Source organism: Carcharodon carcharias, chromosome 8, assembly GCF_017639515.1.
Source record: "Carcharodon carcharias isolate sCarCar2 chromosome 8, sCarCar2.pri, whole genome shotgun sequence".
Taxonomy (NCBI): domain Eukaryota; kingdom Metazoa; phylum Chordata; class Chondrichthyes; order Lamniformes; family Lamnidae; genus Carcharodon; species Carcharodon carcharias.
Window position 1 is genome coordinate 24853231 of NC_054474.1, and position 21917 is coordinate 24875147.

Consider the following 21917-nt stretch of genomic DNA (forward strand, 5'->3'; position numbering starts at 1 on the left):
AGGCTTGGGCTGATAAGTGGCAAGTACAATCACACTACACAAGCGCTATGCAATAACCATCTCCAACAAGAGAGAATCCAACCAACACCCCTTGATGTTCAATGGCATTACCATCACTGAATCTCCCACTATCAACATCCTGGGAGTTACCATACTATCCATATTGTCATGATTCACTGGGGATAATGTGCTGTAATATCAAGCCCCACTGCTCCCGAGCCGCAACAAATGTGAAAAAGTTTGTTCAAAGCACCATATTGCCCCAATTCCACCTAACTGTTTTACTTAGGTTAACAGAATACGAGCACAGGTTTGTAAACCCAATAAGTAAATAGCTGTTTATTGAACAAATTGTCTTTAACCAATGGAAGAAGAAAGAAATATGAACTGCTAATTTATAACTCTATAACCTAAATTCTACCTCTTCTGAAATCCCTTTATACACACATACAAGATACATAAGACACACAAAAACATGGATTTTAAAGGTGGGATAAAACAGTTCCATAGCACCAATTCCAGAGTACAGGATTCGATGGATTGATCTTGATTGATGTCTTCCAAATTCCTTTCAGTTCTTTGTTGATTACATGAGAAGGTCTTCCAGCACTTTCAGTATTTAGTTCACTGGTTGAGCACTTGCCTTTCAATGTCTCTAACAGTGATTTTCCCCTTTGCCTCTTCATAGGGGTTTTCAGAGAGAGAGCACATTATAGAGATCTGAGAAGAAAAAGCCAGCTTGCTATTATTGTGGAATTACTGGAATTTTCACACACAGGAGAGAAAGGTCTTAGGTCTTTTTCCTTTCAGCCTAGGAGCTATTCTGCTGCACTGCTCTCACACAAAACCTGGTCACCTGGTCAGGAGCCAATTAAAACATTGTTACCAGGCAGCTCCTTTGGTCCAGGACTCCTTTCCGGCACCACACTCTCTTTCATGGCACACTCTGTTCTAGGACTGCAACATTGTATATATATCCCATCCTGTTCCAGTGGACATGTCTTTCAAACTGCAGCCATTGTAATTTTAACCCACAGTCCAAAAGAAAATAAAAAGATATGTTCTATATAACAGTCCAAAATCAATAAAACAGTATGTTCCTTACATGCCTCCACCCTTAAAAGAGATGAAACGCTATTTCAAAATGCGTTTCGTCACAAGGTATGTGACACTTGAACAACAAAACATGAGACTTATTTCCATTCTCCTTCCCCTAAATGTGAGAACACAGTGTCTAACTGTCCCAGTATTGTTGTTTTGGCTAGTCGAATTGTATGAGGTTCGCTTTGGGCACCGTCTACTTCTCCTCCTACCTTGCCCTAACTGTCTCTGTCATCCACAGATCTGTGACGGTGTCTCCACTTCCTCATCAGAACTCCGTTTTTAATGTAATAGCACTCCAGAACTCCTTCAGCCTCAGCTTCAATGTGAGCTGACTGTGCTAACTTGCTAACTCTGGATCTGCTTCCTGAGCCTTAATTAATGAAGACCTGCCAAACACTTCCTTTGAATTATCCTCATCCTTAATGAAAGCTTTGGCTACTCTTGCATCAGCTTGTGGTATTACTTGGACATCTGGTGACGGACTTTGTTTAGCCATTGCTCTGGTCAGCACACACAATGGAAAGATACCAGGAACTTGTTCTTGTAACTGCTCTATCTCTTTAGCCTCTCTCAGACTTTCTGTAATTATGGGCGAAGCTATAACTTTCAGTCCTGCCAAATCATTCCCCAGGAGTAAATCAACTCCATCCATGGGTAATTTCTTAACCACTCCTACAACCAATCCAGACAACAAATCACACTCCAATTGCACTTTGTACAATGGAACTGGGATATACTTTCTACTTACCCGTTTACCAATACTTTAGCTTTCATTGAACTCTCTGGAGGGAAAACTAGGTCCTTCTCCAACAAAAGAGTTTGAGGAACTCCTGTGTCCCTTAATATAGTTATAGGTTTAGCTGCATCATTGGATGAAAAAGGGGTTAACTTTCCTTTAGACAAAAAACCCTTTATATCTCTCAACTACCCTATTCACTTCACCTGCACTCACAGCAGTGTTTACCTCCAGACCCTTATTTGTAGCTAAAGCTACAATTTGATCCGTGGCATTTTCTTTTTGAGTTCCCTTTTTGGACTCACTGTTAAGAACTCTAATAAATCCCATGGCCTTCCCTTGCAACTTCCAGCATTCTGGACAAATGTGTCCCACTTTATTACAATGGAAACACTTGGGCCTTCAAGTTTCACCTCCACCCTCAGTACCTTCCTTCCCGATCTGGGGAGGAGATCTCAAGGTATTCCCATCTATTTATTCTTTGCCCTGGCTACTTGACTTCCTTTCACTCTCCCACTTTCTAACCTTTTCTAATTTATGGGGGTGATGTAAAAAAGGTTTAGTTTTATTGGTCAGCTCATAATCATCAGCCATTACTGCTGCCTGTCTAGCAGTTGCAACCCTTTGGTCTTCAACATGGGTTCTTATTACAGAAGGTGGGGAGTTTTTAAATTCTTTTAAGAGAATTGTCTCTCTGAGAACTTCATAGTTAGTTTCAACTCCCGATGCTCGTATCCACCTGTCAAAACTATTTGCTTAACTCTTTCAAATTCATTGTAAGTTTGTCCAGGCTGTTTCCTTAAATTTTGAAACTTTTGTCTGTATGCTTCAGGGACCAATTCATATGCACTCAAAATGGCCTTTTTCACCACATCATAATCCATAGAAACCTCCTCTGACAATGAAGCGTAAATTTTCTGTGCTTTTCCTGTCAATTTGCTCTGCATGGGCAATGTCCGGTTTTCCTTTGGCAAGTTCATCGGTTTAGTTATCTTCTCAAATAAAATAAAGAATGCTTCAACATCTCTTTCTTCAAAGTTTGGAAGAGCTTGTACAAATTTAAACCTCTCCCACTGGGTTCTGTCAATAGATTAATTGAAATACATTTAACATAGGATCCTTAGATCCAGCAGTTTGGAGGAATTCTCATGCTGTCAGTCTGTTCTGGCTTTGAACCCAGATGTGAAAGAGCAGCATTCAGATTCCACTGGTTTCTTGTGCTTAATTTTTTATTGCGTAGTAACTCAAATGATTGACTATTTGAACCCAGCCAGAACATGACATGATTATTTCAAGCTGTGAGGATGTCTCTCACGTTAACCAACGTAAGCACATTTGAGTGCATATTATTGGTTGGGTCAGTATCTGGGTTGTCAGTCACGACAACAACATCCATGTCACCATATCCCCACACTACACCCCAATCCCATGCTTTCATAGTGCGAGTTTGTGGTGCTTACTAAACGGAACTGGTGTTACATGTTGGCAAGGCAGTAGCTGAAAGAAATGGCAAATGACATCTTTGGTTGCATCTCTCACAGGCCAATAATAGAGCAGTACTGACTATAGCCATAAAGAAGTCCTGCAGGACTAAATTTTCATCGACCATAAAAGAATGCCTGCTGAGTGGAATTCCCACCTCTGTTTCTACCCTCAAGTCATTTTCACAAGGGTGGGGGAGGGAAGAAGCTCTAGAACCTGCCCGCTCCTATTAAGGAGGCAAGTGTCAGCATTGAGAGCCTGCCCCAGGTAGGTTTTTTAATATTCAAGGAGGCGAGCGGACTTTAGCAGATGTTGGGGTTTACACCAGCTGTATGGAAGTATGACCCACGGATTGGAGGTGCGAAAAGAGTTTAGAATGCAAGTAAAATGGTTTTGCCTCCTTTACAGTCTACCATTAAATGCTGTAGCATGAGTTGTATCTATGTTCAGCAAGGTGAGTTTGCACAGCGCTGTGATTGCTAGGCAATGGCTGGAATTTCCATGCCCGCTGGCGTTGGGCATGTTCGGTGGTGTGAGCGAACAATACGGTGCAATTAGTTACACGATGGCGTGAATCCAGCTCGTGATCGTCCGGTCAGTCTGCCAGTTGCAGGCCACGTTCTCTGCCATCAGTCGTTGGAAAGCTCATCGTAATACATCAGCATATTATTATTAAGCCTGCCCGCCAGAATTGTCAACCCCACTGGATCGTCTGCCCACGTCCGCAGGAAAGCACACTGACGTGTTTCAAACAGCACATACGTGAAGTGAACCTGATAGGTTGCACTTCACACAGAACTTCAAGGTTTGTTTGCCTACCTTGCTTCAGTCAGCACTCGCAATCATCAGTGCCAGGCTTCACAGACAGCACCACATCACTTTTAGGGGGGCTCACGGCAGGTCTCTGCCTACCAGATCAGCCATATGTGGGTGGCTTCTCAATGGCTGCAGGGCTAGGTCTTGCTTGGCAAGAGAAGAGGCTCTTGGACAAGGGCTGTATGTGGGGGCACATGTTGATCTGTGCAAGTGGCCTCAAGAGGGTGAGGGATGAGGAGACAGTCTCCAAAGGAGATGAGGCCAGATGGACATGTGATGTATGTAAGAATGTGTGGTGATCTCTCTTAAGCTGGCAATGATTGAAATGCCAGTGAATGTGTGATGGGCTTGAGTGTGTGAGTTTAGAGTGATAAGATGGTTGCCATACCCTGGCTGTATAGATGAGATCATTCATCCACTATCTGCATTGGATGGCCATCCTCTTCTGTGTGGCACTGGCACTGATCACCACTGCCACCGCCTTCCAATCCTGGTTGGTCATGCTGCTGCCCATCCTGTGGCCAGAATGGGGGTAGAGAGCATCACGGTGGGCCTCCATGGTGTTCAAAAGGTGTTCCAAAGGTGTTGTGTCACTAAACCTGGAGGCTACAGTCTTTTTGCCTTTCATAGACATCTTCCCTGCAAGAGTCGTGGGCTGGAAGCACTGAGATATGTACATGTGTTTGGACTTTAAATATGGCACCCAGCTTGATGATGCAGTGAGGTGATGGCGTGGGGTGAATGAGAGTCCACCCGCCATTGGAACAGCGTGTTTCCCGGGAATGCATAACTAATGGGGTGGGTTTGGGACAATATGGTGTGAAAGCTTTACCCGCCAGCTGCGCACTTAGTGCAATTGTGGGACGATTCCGCCTAATGTGTCTGCCAGTTATTTCTGACAATTGCAAGATGTCAAGTATAGGATCAACAATGTAAATGTGGAAAAGCCTTCAAATAAGTTAAAAGATTCATCTAAGAGATTAAAAACAATACATTTCACATATCAAAAGAGTAGCCTAGTATGATTAAATGATTAATCTGTTCCCATTGCTTTTACGTATTCGGAATAAACATTCGTTGCAATAGCGGTTCTGAAGTCTGTTTGCTTATTCAGGGAGTTTTATGGGCTCTCAGCTGCAATCCAACTGCCTAATCCTTTTACAAGTGCTTAACATTGCTTTCACAGCTACTTTGAAGAGTCTGTTGGTTTTCTCACAGAGTTTTATGGGCTGTTTAACAGCTTCCAGTTGTTATAACAGGGCTTGTGAGTTCTGTTCATAAGGTAGATAATGGGTGAAAGGGATGGGTGTGTAGGGTGTGGGGTGTGATGGCGTGAGGGTGTTGAAGGGGCAAGGGTAAGGGGGTGAGGGCATGAGGGTGAGGTAAAGGGGGCATGGGTGATGAGGGGGTGAGGGTGAGGGAGTGAGAAGCTAACAGTGAGGGTGGGGCGAGGGGGGTAAGTGGTGGAGGGTCAGGATGAGGGTGTGGGGGTGTCAGTGTGAGCGGTTAATGGGATGAAGAGAGGACTTAAAGTGGTCAGAAGGTTCAACTACATACAGGTGAGCTGGTGATTGCCTTGGGAGCACAGGGCCGAGGCTTTTTGGGAATGGCGGTGAGACTTTTAACCTGCCTGCTCAAGACTTGGCCCATCTCCACTCCTGTCGCAGGCCAGTCTCCATTTCCATGGCAGCAGGCCTGCCTTCAGACCACTTAGGGCCAGGACTTCCTGAAGATCCAACCTCTCGGCATTCCCATATGATTGTTTCCACCTCCCAAATCCAGACCCTGCACCTTGCTCCACAGTCATAGGTCAAAAGATGTTGCTGTACATCTCACATAATATCTTTGCGCTATCATACTATGCATTGATCTGGTGAAGAGGCAGTCCCAAATCCATAATATATATCTGTGCAAGTGTTGGTCCTGGCTCAGTGATTGCAGTCTTGCCTGTGACTCAGAAGATTACGGGTTCCAATCCTACTCCAGAGATTTGTGCACAAAATCTAGGCTAACAGTTTAATTCTGCACTGACAGAAATGGTGTGATTACGAACAGACATTCGACTGAGGCTCTCCCTGCCCTTGAATGTGGACATGTTAGATTCCATGGCACGATTTTGAAGAAAGGCAGGGGAGTTCTCCCTCAATGCCCTGGCAAATATCGATCATTAAACATCACTAAACAAAAAGATGGCAATGATCATATTGCTATTTGTGGAACCTTGCTGTGTGCCAATTCCTACATTACAACAGTGACTGTAAAAGTGATTGATTGGTGGTAAAGTGCTTTGGGACATACTGAGGCTGTGAAAGGCACTGGATAAATGTGTTTTCTTCTTTCTTTTACTAAATTAATTATATTTAAAGGTAATGATTAGCAGTAAAGTTTGGCAGTGGCAGCATCTACATAAGATGCTGGACATGCAGCAAATCAAATACATTGGGGATGAGGTAGCTTCATATAGGTGCACTTTTGCTGATGGCTGAAGAGAACAACCTGTAAGAGGCAGGTTCTGCCACAAGTGCCACATATGAAGTGATTATCAGCTACCATGTGGGTTGCTGTTTTCAATGTTGGCATCTGTTGCTAAGCTCCCATAGCCATTGACCATCATGGTGGTGCATTGTCAGGTCGGGGGTGTTGTTGTCATTTCCCTATGTAGTTGGCTAGTGTCTCCCAGGTGCAACAATTGACATGCAAAATTGATGTTTTGACCTTCATGTCACACTTGCAAACATCCTTGAAGCGGAGCTTTGCATCCTACTGGTCATCTGGCTCTGGCTACCTCACCATACAGAAAATTATTGGGTATTTGTCCATCTTCCATCCTGCCTAAGTCAGGGAAGTTGCCTCTTAGTTAGTAGAACTTAATTAGTAGAAGACTAATTTAGTAGTACTGGCCTAGATTTCCCTACCTTGATTATAAATGGGGAAAAAAAGTAGTCCAGTGTTTTGTTCTGACTTGTGCGACTTATGTTTGGTTTAAAGGAAGATTATCCTCATTGGAAAGTTATTGACCCAATTCTCCAGATGGATTCATCAGTACCCAGCATGGTGACATTGTTAATGTAGGAGTGCAAGAGTGTAGGAAGGCAATGTGTAACTTAGTCATTAATGGTGTAAGGCATTTTGCATTCTTCTATTAACACTATCATTACTAATTGATTAGCTCATGAAGTCTAGACAGATTTCTGGGAAGCTGTAACATATATTAACATTAGCAAAATTTAGATTATAAAGAAACTCTAGTAATTGGCTGTGTAGAAGGAAGTTGGACTAGAAGGGACTAATTCAAGAATCCTTAAGGAAACTAGTGAATTGGTGACATTTAAGAAACTCCATTCTTGCAGACTGGAAGATAGCAAATTATATCCCAACATTCAAAAGCATAGTGAGGTATGAAGCAGGGAATTATAGATAGGTTAGCCTAACCACAATTATGAGGATGCTTAACAGAATTGTATGTGATGCTGGCAACATTTGTTTATAAGAAAACTCATCAAATCCATAAAGAGCCTTAATATAGTAGCAACATGTCATAGATCACTATTCAACCAGAATTACTGGAACATGCAAATGTGGTCGTGTTGTGCATTGGGCATAATTTTCTGAAGACATTTGATAACATCTACATGTGAGACTTATAAACAAGGCCCATTGAATAAATAGTCGGATTGAAAACTGACTTGGGAATAGAGTGCTAAAGGTGACAGTCAATGAAAAAAATCACCAGATGGGGACCAGTCATGTTCTGCTTTTCTCATGCTTTTCTGAGTCTTCTGCTGATCACATTATTAAAAATAATATGGTGGTATAATCTTTCAGTAATATAAAAATTAGGATGATAGGTTGATTTTAATGTACATGAATGAAAATGAACATGCTGAAATAGCAAACATGATTTTAAGTAGGTCACTGGAGCTGGGCAACCAGGCAAGCCTAAACCCACTGGGGTTCATGCAAGTGTCTTCCCTTAAAAGGACAGCAATAATATTTCTTTAGGGGCAGCCTGACCTGCTGAAACTGTTTTAAAGGTCAAAGCTAATAAAATAATTTGGAACATTTGGTCTGAGATAACCACACACCGGTTGGATGTCCATTCATTGAAAGTTTCATGTCATTGTGAAGACGTCTTAACTCGTACTTAACAAAGTACAAACATAATGGTCACTAATGGAAGAAAGATCTTGCATTTTTCACAACCTCAAGACATCCTAAACACAATGACGTATTATTGAAGTGTAAATATTGTTATAGTAGGGAATCACAGCAGGTACTTTATAAACATGCAAGGTTTCAAATATCAATGAGATAAATGACCAGAAAATCCATTCTTGGGAATGTTAGTTGAGAGATAAATGTTAGCTCAGACATCGGAAGAACCCCCTGATCTAACGTCAAAGAGTGCAATGGGATCTTTTGCATTTATTGCAGCGGACAAACGAGGCATTGGTTTACTATCTTACCAGAAAGACAGGAATCCTAAGAATGTAGCACTCCCCCAGTACTGCACAAATTGTTAGCCCAGATTATGAATTTGAATCTCCAGAGCAGATTTTGAGCACACAGCTTTCTGACCCAGGTGAGAAGGCTACCACTGAGCCAAGACTATCAAAATCATTATTGGGGCTACATTCGAATACACTGTGGACTGGGAAGAGCAATTGTCACGATTTTGAAACCTAGTGCTGTATATTATTCAAAAAGGTTAGCAGATTTTAACTTGTTTCTATTGGAGAAGAAGATTGTGAAGGAACCTGAGAAATCCAGAACGATATAGCAACACTGAAGAAAGCAGGCTATTTGACCTGTGTTATTAAGTGTGGAACTGATAGAGACATCTACAACATTAGCAACCTGAAACAAGATTTGAGACTAGAAATTAAGGTAGTGGATATGTGGAACAAACTTTCTGTTACTGCTGTGTAGTTTAGGTCCTTCAGAAAGAACAGGATAAACATTTGGGATACAAATGGAATTCAACGCTATAGAGTTGAGTGCACGCAGAGGGAATGATTAGGGAACATCGTAATTCCTGTGTTGCGTGAAAATGTCATTAACAGAAAGCAAACGGGCAGGTGACTCCTTGTTTTGCTGTCTTTTGGGTCAGGAAGAAATTTCAAAAAGACCTTTCCCTTAGGTGGCTATTTAAATTAACAGCAGGCTTGGGAGAAAAACAGAAGCACGATATGCTGCAGGCAGTTAGACAGCAGCAACAATGACTTGCATTTACATAGCATCTTTAACATAGCTAAACATCCCAAGGGACTTTAGAGGAGCATTATTAAGCAAAATGTGACACCGAGCCACATATAAGGACCGGTGACCAGAATGTTGCTCATATAGCTTGCTTTTTAAGGAGTATTTTAAAGGATATGCAAAATAAGATAAAAGGGCAGAGGTTTAGGAAGCAAAATCTAGAACTTAGTGCCTAGGCAGCTGAAGGATTGATTAGAGTTCATTATAAGTAAAAGGTTTTGGTGGAGTCAGTTTGATGAGATGAACAGCCTCTTTTTGTTCTACAGATTTTTAAGTTCTGAATTTCAAGGGTATTTAACAAGAAGCTGACTGAATCCAAGGAGTTTGTGGTTGTTTGCCACCAAAAAAAATAAAGTTATGATTTATAAAGGAACAAAAGAACATACTTTAACCACAAAAGAGAAAATGGAAGGCAGGTCAAGAAATTCATAATAACCTGAGTTGAAAGGGTAATTTATAATAGGAGGTCAGTTTCCAATAATTAAATAAAAATAGACTTAAAATTATCTGAAGTAATTAAAGCAAACAGCTAAATTTAAAATATAAATCATCAGTAACAGAAAAAAAATTAGAAAGCAAACCAAACTAAAACTAAATTGTTGATTTGAAATGAGAAAAAGAAAACACAGATGAAAACAATTCAGGGAATATTGGGAACAATCGAGAGTTATTGGGGCAATTTAATGTCGAAATATTAGAGGAGTGAGAAAAGGAAATGATATGTTAAAAATGTTATGATTTTCTTCTCTAGTTTTCATCATAGAAAATAGTCAGTGCTCTTTCTGGTAACTGACAGAAGCCAGATGCTTTAATTTCATGTAGAAAATGAAGGGCAGTCATGAAATGGTCACTCAAAAACGAGAGTGCTGGAATATCAATCATGCAAATGGGCCAAGTAAAGTACATCCAAGAATACTTTAGAAAATGAGAGGGAAAGATATCTTTAGCTAAAAACATTTTTTTAACTTGTTAAACCCAGAGATAGCACTGCAAGATTGGACAGGAGTTAAAGTTATTCCAATTTATTTTAAGAGAAAGGTCATAAGTATGCTCCAAGGAATAAAAGGCTAGTTAACTTGACATTGGAGTTATGAAGCAAACAATTCAAGTTCATTTAAAGAAAGTACATGCAATAATTCCCAGGCACTATAGGTTCCTGAATAACAAGCTATGCCGAACAAGTTTATCAGAATATTTTGACAGAGCAATAGAATTGAGTGGGTGTTATCTATCTCCACCTTGAGAAGGCAATAAGGTGAATGTAAAAACCCATAGGGTAAAAAAATGAAGATGTAAACTTAATAGTGAACTATGATTACACAATGTAAAAGAAAGAATAACGACCAGTAATAACAGTTATGACATTGGACAGATGTAATCAGCAATGTACCTCATGGTCCAGTCAACGCAAAAAGCAATTACGTCATCTCACTCCATCACATACTTATCATTGTGAAACAATTATTGCAAAATTTATGTGTGACATTTCGACAAAGATAATGCTAAACTCTAACAGGCTTATTCCAGCTCCAGAATGATTCCCAACCCCCTCAATCCATTCAAAAATAAAATGCCTAATTTAATTGTTTTCTGGTGGTACCGATTGAGGGAGGAATGTTTGTCAAAACATGTAGGAAACTTTTTGCTCCTCTTTGGCAGGCAGAGCTTTGATCCAACATCTAATCCAAAAGACAACCATGATAATAATGTTGGGACACAGGGGAACAGTCAGTTAGACAGCAGCAACAGCAGCTTGCATTTATATAGCACCATTTGTATAGTACAATATCTGAAGGGGTTTTGTGGGAGCCCATCAAGCAAAATTTGGTGCCAAGCAGAATAAGAAGATATTTTACAGCAGGTGACTAGAAGCTTCTCCCAGCAGCTTGAACCAAGATTCAGAGCTCAAACTCACAAGCTGCTGATCCAGGGTTGAGATACTACCAACTGAGACAAAAAAAAATCACACAAGAACATACGAAGAGTCTGCAGTGTTAATATATTTTTTGAAGATGTCAATGTAAAATAAGTATTCCTTCAAAAATGGATTCCCGGGCATTTGATATACCTCATAGAAATGTGGAAACCAACCTCAAGAATAATTCTGCAGAGCTACTCCCACTAAAATTATTGACATGAATATAAGCCTTGAAGTTGCCATATGGCATTATTTTATTAACACATAATGTACTTTAATCTAATTCCTCTCTGCACTATTTTTAAGGCAATGTTAACCATTAGGTTAGTGGATCTGATAAGTCAAGAAAGAAAGGAATTTGAAACACAAGCTTAAGAAACAATCACCAAAATTGCCATTTTCTACCATTTGGTGACGGAATGCACAGAAGCAACCAGGGAAGTCAATGGTTAATTTGAGAAATGGGTATGCATCAGTTAGAAGAGTTGCACTAATCGGGACAAAATGATGAATCTATGACAAAAATAAAACATTTATTTTCTCAGATTTAGCATGACTTTTTCATTTTGTCACTGTACATAAGTTGAAATACAGCTTCATTCACATAATGATAATCTGTCTTGTTCAAGTTTATAAGTCTGCCTGGAGCCTTTGTCGAAATATAGTCAGGACAAGTAGCTTGCACAGACTGTGAGAAAAGGAAAAGAACCATTATGTGATAATATTACTTACAATTCAGCATAGCAGTTGTGAACTATGTATTATTTTCTACTACACAAGCTAGCTAAGTTCACAATCACTTTAAAAATATCTTATGTTTCATCTACTTTTCATAAGTGAAAATCTGAGTCTAAGTCCAGTGCTGCTGCCTTCCAAAGAGTAAGACGTGATAAAACCAATAGCTGAATAAGCTTAGACAGTGTTCTGGTTAATTCATGAGCATGCTACAACATTTATTAAGCTGCTAGAACACAAGGCTTTATCCATGACAATTGTCTGTGACTTACAAACATTTTTTTTCCAGAAAAGATTAAAGAAGTTCCAAGGAGATCTTTACTCCCTAATAAAACTATGCTTGATGCTAACAGAACATGCAAAAATTAGAGAATATTCAAACATCACTGATCAACATAAACATAAAATAGAGTAGATAACTGAAAATAAAAAAGTATCAAAGATAGTAAACAGAGTTTCTGTTTAACACATATTCAATGCTAATGAAGCTACTGACAGATTGTAATGAAAATAATTGTTAGTGTACATTCTAATTGGACTTGTTGATAATGGTCCCTCTTTGCATTCTAAAGTATGATTCAATGTATTTTATTCCCACACTAATTCCATTTTTTCATTGATTAGAGACCAAAAGACACCAACTAAGATCATTATAATCACTTGTATGGGCAACAAAGTGCAATTAACTACGACACCTTCTACTTGCAATAGTTGGTTGGATGCAGGACAAGTTTAGAATTTAAAGTTTTCAGTAATGGCTTTTCTGGCTTATAAAACACCCATCTGTCCTGCAATTCATACAAGTTCCCTACATGTTGAGTTTTTGATCTTTGTCTTCTTGTCTGTGGGAGATCAGGGGCCAAGAAAATAACACTATATATGAGTTATATTTAGTACCTTGTTAAATATTAGAAATATATAGTCAATAGATATCCACTTAAAAGACATTTTTGTCACATAGTTTACCACTTAATTTTCCATTGCTGTGGGCCATTTCCCTTGCTATCTTGAATCTTTCTGCTTTTTATGGACACTGGCAGATAGACTTATTAAATTAGCAGTCTTTCCTTTTGTAGTAGCATTCTTGGGTAATGAGGTATTAATTTCTAGCGCATAACTTCGACATCTGGTTTCACAGTAGATGTGCGGTAGTAAAGAAGAAACAAATATTAAATGCACATGTACCCCACATACAGGTGTCAGTGAAACTTTTACCAAGATTTTAAGAGGGATTTGGATGGAACCCATATGTCAGCCAATGTTCAGTAGCACTCTTGCCTTGGAGCCAGAAGGCTATGGGTTCAAATCACATCTAGGTATTTGAGCACAAAATTTATGCTGACACTCCAGTGCTGTAAGAGGGATTGCAACGCTCTCTCTCAAATGGGGCATTAAATCGATGCTCCAACTGTCCTCTCAGGTGGATGTAATAATTTGAAGTACTGGCCAGTAGTTATCTCTCAACCAACATCACTTATAAAATACAGATTATCTGGTCATTATCATGCTACTAGTTGTGGGACCATGCTGCGTGCAAATTGGCTGCTGCATTTCCTATCAGTAATTATACATCAAAAGTACTTCATTAGTTGTGAAATGCTTTTAGACATCCTGAGGTTGTGAAAGGTTTTCGATAGGTTCAAGTCTTTCTTTCTATGTAAGAAATGGCCCAACCTCTGATACAGTAAAAAGTCCTGAATAAATATTCTCTTCCAATTTTTTGCTTACATGATCAACTCCACCATCTTGTAAATAGGAGAATGACAGAAATAATTTAATGTCAGAATTAACCAACAGACTTTGCCACAAACAAGAACGACACACCGCTGTACTACAGCTACATGTATGGACAAGAAACATCTTGTATTCAATCACACTTCAGAGTCTAAAGCCCTAATGTTTGCAAACACGTACATAAAGGAGAAATAATACGAACATATGAACAAGGAGCAGAAGTAGATCAGTCAGCAAATTGAGTCTGCTCCACTGTTTAATAAGATCACGGCTGATCTGATAGTAACCTGACATCTGCATCCCACCTACCACCGATAACCCTTGCTTACCAAGAACCTAACCACCACTGCCTTAAAAATGTGCAAAGACTCTGGGCAGGATATTGAGTTCAGCAAGTGGAGGGAGGGGGGCGGGGCCCACTTGCCGACGCGGGATGACCGTTGGGTGGAACTCCCGACTTTGCCCTGCGTCATTTAAATTTTCAGGTTGGCGGGGGCACAGCCGAATCAGCTGTGCGCGCACCGAGCTGTCAACGGCCAATTGAGGCCATTTAAAAACTAATTGAAGTAGTTAATGGACCTACCTGCCCAACCTTAAGGTTGGTGGGCAGGCTGGAAGCCCTGGCGGGCTTCAGAAAAAGCATGAAACTTCATCCACGGGTGGGATGAGGTTTCATGTAAGTTTTTAAAAATTTAATAAATGTTTAATTAAAAGTGATGGACATGTCCCAACTCATGTGACAGTGTCGCATGAGGGGACATGTCAGGGAAATTTTACTTTCCTATATTTCACATTTTTGAATTTGGCGCCGATCTCTCTGAGGCACCACTTAGCCTCAGGGAGGTGAGTGCGCTCTTTCACGCGCACGCACGAAAGAGTGCACTCTCGGCTTAGGGAATCCCCTCCCACCCGCACAAGGAGCAAGTGCCTTAATTGGCCCGCTCATGTAAAATGACAGCACGCCCCCAACTGGGGGCGCCAATTGGAGGCGAGCCCGCACGCGCCCGCTCCTGAACATCCCCCCCCCCCCCCCCGACGGGGGGGAAATTCTTCCCTCTGCTTCCACCACCTTTTCAGGAAGAGAGTTCCAAAGACTCACAAACCCTCTAGGTGAAAAAAGTTCGCCTCATCTCTGTTTTAAATGGGTGACCCCCCCATTTCTAGATTCTCCCACAAGAGGAAACATCTTCTCCACATCCGCCCTGTCAAGACCCCTCAGGATGTTGTATGTTTCAATCAAGTCACCTCTTATCCTCCTAAACTCCAGCAGATACAAGCTTAGTCTGTCCAACCTTTCCTCATAAGACAACCCATCCATTCCAGGTGTTAGTCTGGTAAACCTTCCAATGTGTTTACATCCCTCCTTAAATAAGGTGATCAATACTGTACACAGTACTCCAAACATAGTCTCACTAGTGCCCTGTATAACTGGAGCATAACCTCCCTACTTTTGTATTCAATTCCCCTTGCAATAAATGATAACATTCTATTAGCCTTCCGAATTACTTGCTGTGCCTGCATACTAGCCTTTTGTGATTCATGCACTAGGACACCCAGATCCCTCTGCACCTCAGAGCTCTGCAAACTCTCACCATTTAGATAATATGTTCATCTTTTTTTCTTCCTGCCAAAATGGATAATTTCACATTTTCTGACATTCTACTCCATTTTCCAGATCTTTGTCCACTCACTTAACGTATCTATATCTTTTTGTAGCCTCCTTATGTCCTCTTCACAACTTACCTTCCTGCCTATCTTTGTGTCATCAACAAATTTGGCAACCATCCCATCTATTCCTTCATCTAAGTCGTTTATATAAATCGTAAACAGTTGAGGTCTCAGCACTGATCCCTGTGGCACACCACTCGTTACATCTTGACAACCCAAAAAAGATCAATTTATGCCTCCTCTCTGCTTCCTGTTAGCTACCCAATCTTCTATCCAAGCCAATATGTTACCCCTTCGACTATGAGCTTTTATTTTTTGCTATAACCTATGTTGTATCACTTTATCAAATATCCAAATAACATAGCTCAAATAGAAAATGCAAATAAAAAAGCATACATTGGCTCCTGAAATAGAAAAATGTCACTCAATGTAAGAGAAAATGACCCCCCAAAAATAATGATTTCAGGATATCCAAAATGCTTTACAGTCAATGAAGTACTATTATGCAGTTACTGCTGCAATGTGGAAAACATTGGGCCATAACTTCTGTGCTCGGATTTGGGGGCACCTCAAAGGTGAACTGGGGAATCCCTCTGGAAAGCTCCCAGGTAAGGGTTTGCACGGCAATTGCCCAGAAGTGCACACTTACTCTGGACAATTGCACAGCATTGGGAACCATCTGAAAATGTGAGTTAAATCGCAAACTCGGATGGTTCCGCCAGGGTTACAGCAGTAGTTACTCAGAAAAAGTTAGAAGAATTAAAACCTCTTCTAACTTCTGGGTAACTATTGTAAATACCCAGGCCTCAGACCGACCCTATGGCATTACCCCCACACTCCTGACATCCTTCCCCCACACCCCGATCCCGCTCCACGGGACTCCCCCCCAACCACTCTCCACCTCCTGACCCACCCAAACAGCACTCCCTGATCCCCCGACCCACACTCCCACATCCCCCGACCTCCAAACCCCCATCCCCCACTACCTCCGATCCCCCAAAGTAACGACCTCTGACAACTCCATGGCCCAACCTCTGACCCCACAACCTCCCCAACATGCCCTACCCGCTGATCTCCGAACCCCCACACCCGACCTCTAATGTCCCCACTCCCCCGACAACCCCCGATTCCCCACCCCTTGACCTCCAATCCCCCCCACACCCGACCTCTGACACCCCCCCCGCCCCCTTGGGCCTCGGACCTCCCCACTCCCCACAGACCTCTGACCCCACAACACCCCCGCACCTTTGACTCCATTCCACCCCACCCTCCAGGCCTCGGAAACACCCCCCCCCACCTCTACTCCTCACCGCACCTCCAAATGGCACCCCCACCCACCCCGACCCCGACTCCCCTGCACCGCCCCCGGAACCACCTGCCCTAAATCCTATCCATTTACCTTCGACACTTAGCTTTTCTCTCTGGCCTGTCAATTCCCCTGGCCCTTTAAAGTTACCTGCTTTGCAGCAGCAAGCAATGTAAAAAAGGAGGCGTGGCCTCCTTTAATCCACTGGAGCTGCATCTCGCTGGTGCATGTGAGGAGTCTTTCAATGCGGGCCCCAAGCAGCAGCAGCAAATGGAAGGGCCTCCCCCACCCCCCTACCGCACCACACCACCCACCAGCCAGGCCCACCCCCTCCCTTTGGCCAGACTCAAATCTTCTCTCAACCCAACCCTGACCAGACCTGACTCCTGTGCCCCCACCAAGGGACAACTGCGACTCTCCCCCTCGCAACCCAGATCCGACCCAATCTGATCTAACCGCAACCCCCATCCCCCACCTAATCCTACCCACCTACCTTATACACTTACCTTCTCGCTGGCTTGTCAAAGACCTTTAAACCTGGCTGCACCTTCAAACGTACCTGGTTTATGGCAGCTAGTGCCACAAAAAAGGGGGTGTGGCTTGCTTACCTGCGACTGAGCTACTCTCTGACAGTAGGCCCCGGGATTGAGCTGCACTGCACAGGTCTCACCCGGCCTGAGTTGGAAGGTCAGGCAAGATATGATCACCTGGATTTCCAGGTAAGTACTTTCGTGCGGAATGGCAATCCGACTCATTTACCACTCCATCAAAACTTACAGCTCATAAAAGAATGAAAATTCATTCAAATAGAAATAGAGCAAAGGAAATAGTGAGAACTAGATTCAAATGGGGAACAGTGAAAATAGCCGACAACAAAGATATTACTCAGCAGAGATTCTCCAGCATCAACTGCTCTTGCTGATGACAGATAAAATGAGAACATTTACTAATTCCAAACACAGACATTCTACAATTTGTTTAGCCCCAAACCCTTCAGTCCATCCAAACAATTTGAACTGCAAGTGCTATTAAGTTAAATTGCTAATTCTGTACTTATAGAGTTACAGAGTCATTGAGATCTACAGAAAAAGACCCTTCGGCCCATCGGGTCTGCGCCAGTCAAACAAGTACCTAACTATTCTAATCCCATTTTCCAGCACTAGGTCCATAGCCTTGGATGTTATGGCATTGCAAGTGCACATCCAAATACTTCTTAAATGTTATGAGACAATAACAGTTCATTTGGTCCAATGGCCACTGAACTGGGGGAAAGTTGGGAACATCAAATTGATCTGAATTTGAATTGTTTCAAATTATACTTTTATATGTTTGAAATGTCTCTGCCTCTATACCCTCGCTCCCTTTCCCTTGCATGCTGTGCACTATTTCTTGTTCCAAGCAAGTTGATAACCTTCTGATGCCACTGAACCTCTGCCAACCCGTTTCCCTGTTCAGAAAAAAATCTTGCACTTGCCTCCTGCAAACCAACTAAAATGCTACTTGAGAAAAATAGCAATGTGAAAGTATTAAATTTCATACACAGATTCAGGCTCCACAAATCTGCCTTGTACATTAAGTGCACATAATCAGACCACTCATTCAAACTGAGCAAGAGATAATCTCTCAAAGTCCAGCACATGTGCGAACATTAAGGCTGCTTGGTTGAAGTTTTCACGGAAAAAATTAACAGAATTGCAGAGTGTGATAAGAATTTTTAAATGTACAAAGATCATATACAGGAAAAGACCAATTTGTCCCTTGAGTTTGTATCTGTCAGGATGAATCTTAATAATCTCCCACATAATCTCCTAGGAAAGACAAAAAACAGAGGACAAAAACACCCTTGGCCAAGTTAGGGATAACAATCTAGAAGATTCCCCTCTGACCCTCACAGAGACCAGAAGGCATCCTTACCACATCGACCTTCATTGTGATTCAAGCCACTGTTAGGAATTTATGAATGCTTAAAGTAAATCTACATTGACTGACAAGCTTAAAACTTGTCATAAAATTCAATAGCTTTCTGTAAATAGAAAAGCAGAGTTTTTGGCTTAGATAATTTTTACCAATGCCCCCGGTCCTCCCTAATCTGCCTAATTCAAACAGTCTAGCCATATGGATTGAAGTTAATCTGTTCAATATTTTAAAAGCTTCAACATAATTTCCTTCATGCCTGAACTCTCTAAGAGTAAAAACGCCCAGCTCCCTAATCTCAATCAGGTAACTAAGGGTTTTTGAATTAGATATCGGTCTAGTACCCTCCTTTACCAGACCTCTTTATCACTTAATAGAGGCAAAAAAATACTGGAAATATTCAGCAGGTCTGTCAGCATCTGTGGAGAAAAACAGAGCAAACATTTTCAGGTTGATGACCTTTTGTCAGATCAACTCTGCCACTTATCACATGAGTGGAACAAAACTAAGCTCAATATTCTAGTTGAGGCCTAACCAAGATCAGTACCTACAAGGACAATATTTTGTTTCATATTGTATTGTCCTAATAATATTCTATTAGCTTTTGCTCATGGCACTGGCCATAAACCTTAATGATCCATGAACACCTAACTGTTATCCCACCCTTTCACATTAAATTCAAAATCCTGCATGGTCTACACATTCTTGGCAATAGCCCCTACTCACATGGATAACACCACATTTGGTTACATTAAATTACATCTGTTAGACATGGCCTGATTTCCTCATCTTGATCTGGTTGTAATTTATTTTTCTCACAGCAGGCCCTGACGCCCACACAAATCTTTGTATCATTCGTGAGCTTTGCAGACAAGTTCCTCCAAAGCCTTTATCCAGATCATTAAACAGATTGTGAAGAGCTATAACCCTTAACAACTGATTCCTGCAAGAGTCCATGGGTCCCCACCATCTCCCCTCAACCCCACAGAGTCGCTGCCATTAATAACAATCTTCTAAAAGAATGCGACCAATTCCTACTCCAACCTAAAATTTTACCCTAATCCAACAGAATTTTAATTTGATTAAGTGGTCTATTGCGTGGCACCTTGGTAAATTGGTTCTACCACTGACAACAATCCCAGAAAAAAAGTATCTAATTTGCTCATTCACTGTTAGGGAATGGCAGCACCTTTAGTTTTTACAAAAAAAATCAAATGAATGTGAATTGAGTAACGCTGATGAAAATCCTGGAATCTCATGTCATTAACACAGGATTTGACTGACTCATCCTAAACCTTCTCTGAAGGAGTTTAGGATATTTTACAACACTAAAGGTGCATTATAAATGCAAGTAGTTGTTGTTGTAAACCAGAGGCCCCAGCCATCAAATGACAAATGGAAAACATTAGGATTCTCTCCAATCTTTTGGTTAAACATCACAATCCCAATTTATTAAAATAAGTATCTCCATTACGGACTTTTCACATTTCCCATATGCCCTATAAAAGTATCAAATCGAAAGGAAAGTTACTAACACGTTTATGGAATATGGGTAATAGTTTCTGTCTGGAACTACCGATAATTATGACAGTTCACGAAATGAGCCAGCCGAGAATCTGTACACACTGTAGTGATGCGACACTTGTTCCAAGACAACCACAGTCTGGCCTAAATATCATTTCTGATTTTTAAGTATGCAACCTGTAGTGCAGCCCCACACAATCAGATATCCAGCAACTGGAGCCGTTTCGCCCTCGGCTACTCGTCAGGAGGGCAGTCAGAGAAAGGAAAGCAATTCCCCTTCTTGAGGTCGGTCTATGGAGGATTCTCTGTCCATCGAGGGAATTGGGTATATATTTGAAAAGGAAACCTATGCAGGACTTTGGGGAAAGAATAGGGACCAACTGAATAAGTCTACTGAAGAGCGGGCACAGGTACAACAAAGTTGAAAGGTCTCTTCTGTGCTGTACGATTCTATGTCCAAGAAAGGATGGAGAATGTGACGCAGGTATTTACTGTGACAGTCAGTCTTCCAATACAAACGCACAGATGGTAACAGTGCTGGTGAAAGCAGCCACACACTCTGAATCAAGATGTATGTTTTAACGAAATTGACTCTTCAACAGCAATTACTTGTGCATTTTAAAACCCTGCCCTAATGCAAGAAGTATTTTTGTGTCGCAAGCAATGTTATCTCAAGGACTGATCAAACCGTTTTGTACAGGCACCGTCCTCAATAAATACATTAAAAACAATAGTATATTCCAAATACAAAACGAGCACGGATAAGCGCTTCTAACAATTCCAGCCAGCTGGAAAGATGGACGGTTAAAATGTGATACGTTTCATCTTTACCTCTCCTTCCTCTTCCTCCTGATACTGGTCATAGTAATCCTGGCTGGACTCGTAGGCAGAGCTGGGTCCCAACAGCAGGACCTGCGTGAAGCACAGAGACACCAGCAGCCCTGACACGCTCCAAACTCGTCCAGACTTCAGACAGCTCCGGAGAAGCAACTCGCTTAAGCAAACGTACATAGTTTCTGGGGGGGGTGGGGGGGGGGTTTCTCCTCTCTAATAACGTTTTTTTTTGCAAGTTGCACGAACGTCTGCAATCAAAAAATCTTTAGGGAGCCGAAAAATAACCTTTTCTTCCCAAAGCCTGCAATGTTGTTTCTTGAAATATAAAAAAAGAGAATTAGTTGAACACAGCAAAACGTCCTTTTTGATATTGTTTTTAAAATGGTATTTAATAGGCAGCGTGCTTTCCGCTCCTAAGCTTTTAAAAACAAATACCCTGCGTCTTTTTAATGTGGAGCTGCTTATCTAAGGATGAAAGTGGTCGCAGCGTCAGAGGCTGGAAGTGCAATAAAACACTGAATAAGAAGGTGGTTGATGTCTGGGGGCGGGCTGCCTGCGCTCTTACCTCATTGCCTGTCAACATACTTCCCCGATCAAAAATATGTCAAAGCATGTTATTGCACACACAAAAAAAGAAACATGATCCTGCCGTTCGTTCGCCGACTGACTGCACGCCTATGTTAACCCTTTCAACGCCTGCTACATCCCAGTGTTGGCAAATCAGGAGCAGAAGAACAGCAGTAGGCCATTCAGCCCATCATTTGGCTCTCGATGCTGTTGCTATTTTCAAATGGCCTCAAAACCTGGTGTGAGAGTTGGGTGGTGGGTGGCGGAAGCAAAATGTTGCAATAGCTGGGTTGGTGGGGGGGGGGGGGGGGGGGGGGGGG

At 41.6% G+C, this 21917-nt stretch overlaps 1 protein-coding gene across 5 annotated transcripts in view; it reads right to left on the reverse strand.

Moving 5' to 3' along the window:
- Positions 1-21699, reverse strand: part of LOC121280930 (vascular endothelial growth factor C-like) — a 78612-nt gene extending 56913 nt beyond the window's left edge. For 2 of the 5 annotated variants that reach the window (XM_041193364.1, XM_041193366.1), the window contains exon 1: positions 21028-21482. In XM_041193364.1, coding sequence (XP_041049298.1) covers positions 21028-21207 — 180 coding nt within the window. In that variant the 5' untranslated portion in view covers positions 21208-21482. Of the gene's footprint in view, positions 1-21027 lie in introns of all 5 variants that reach the window. The other 3 variants (XM_041193363.1, XM_041193361.1, XR_005943766.1) reach the window with 3 other exon arrangements.
- Between the last annotated feature and the right edge of the window lie 218 nt (positions 21700-21917).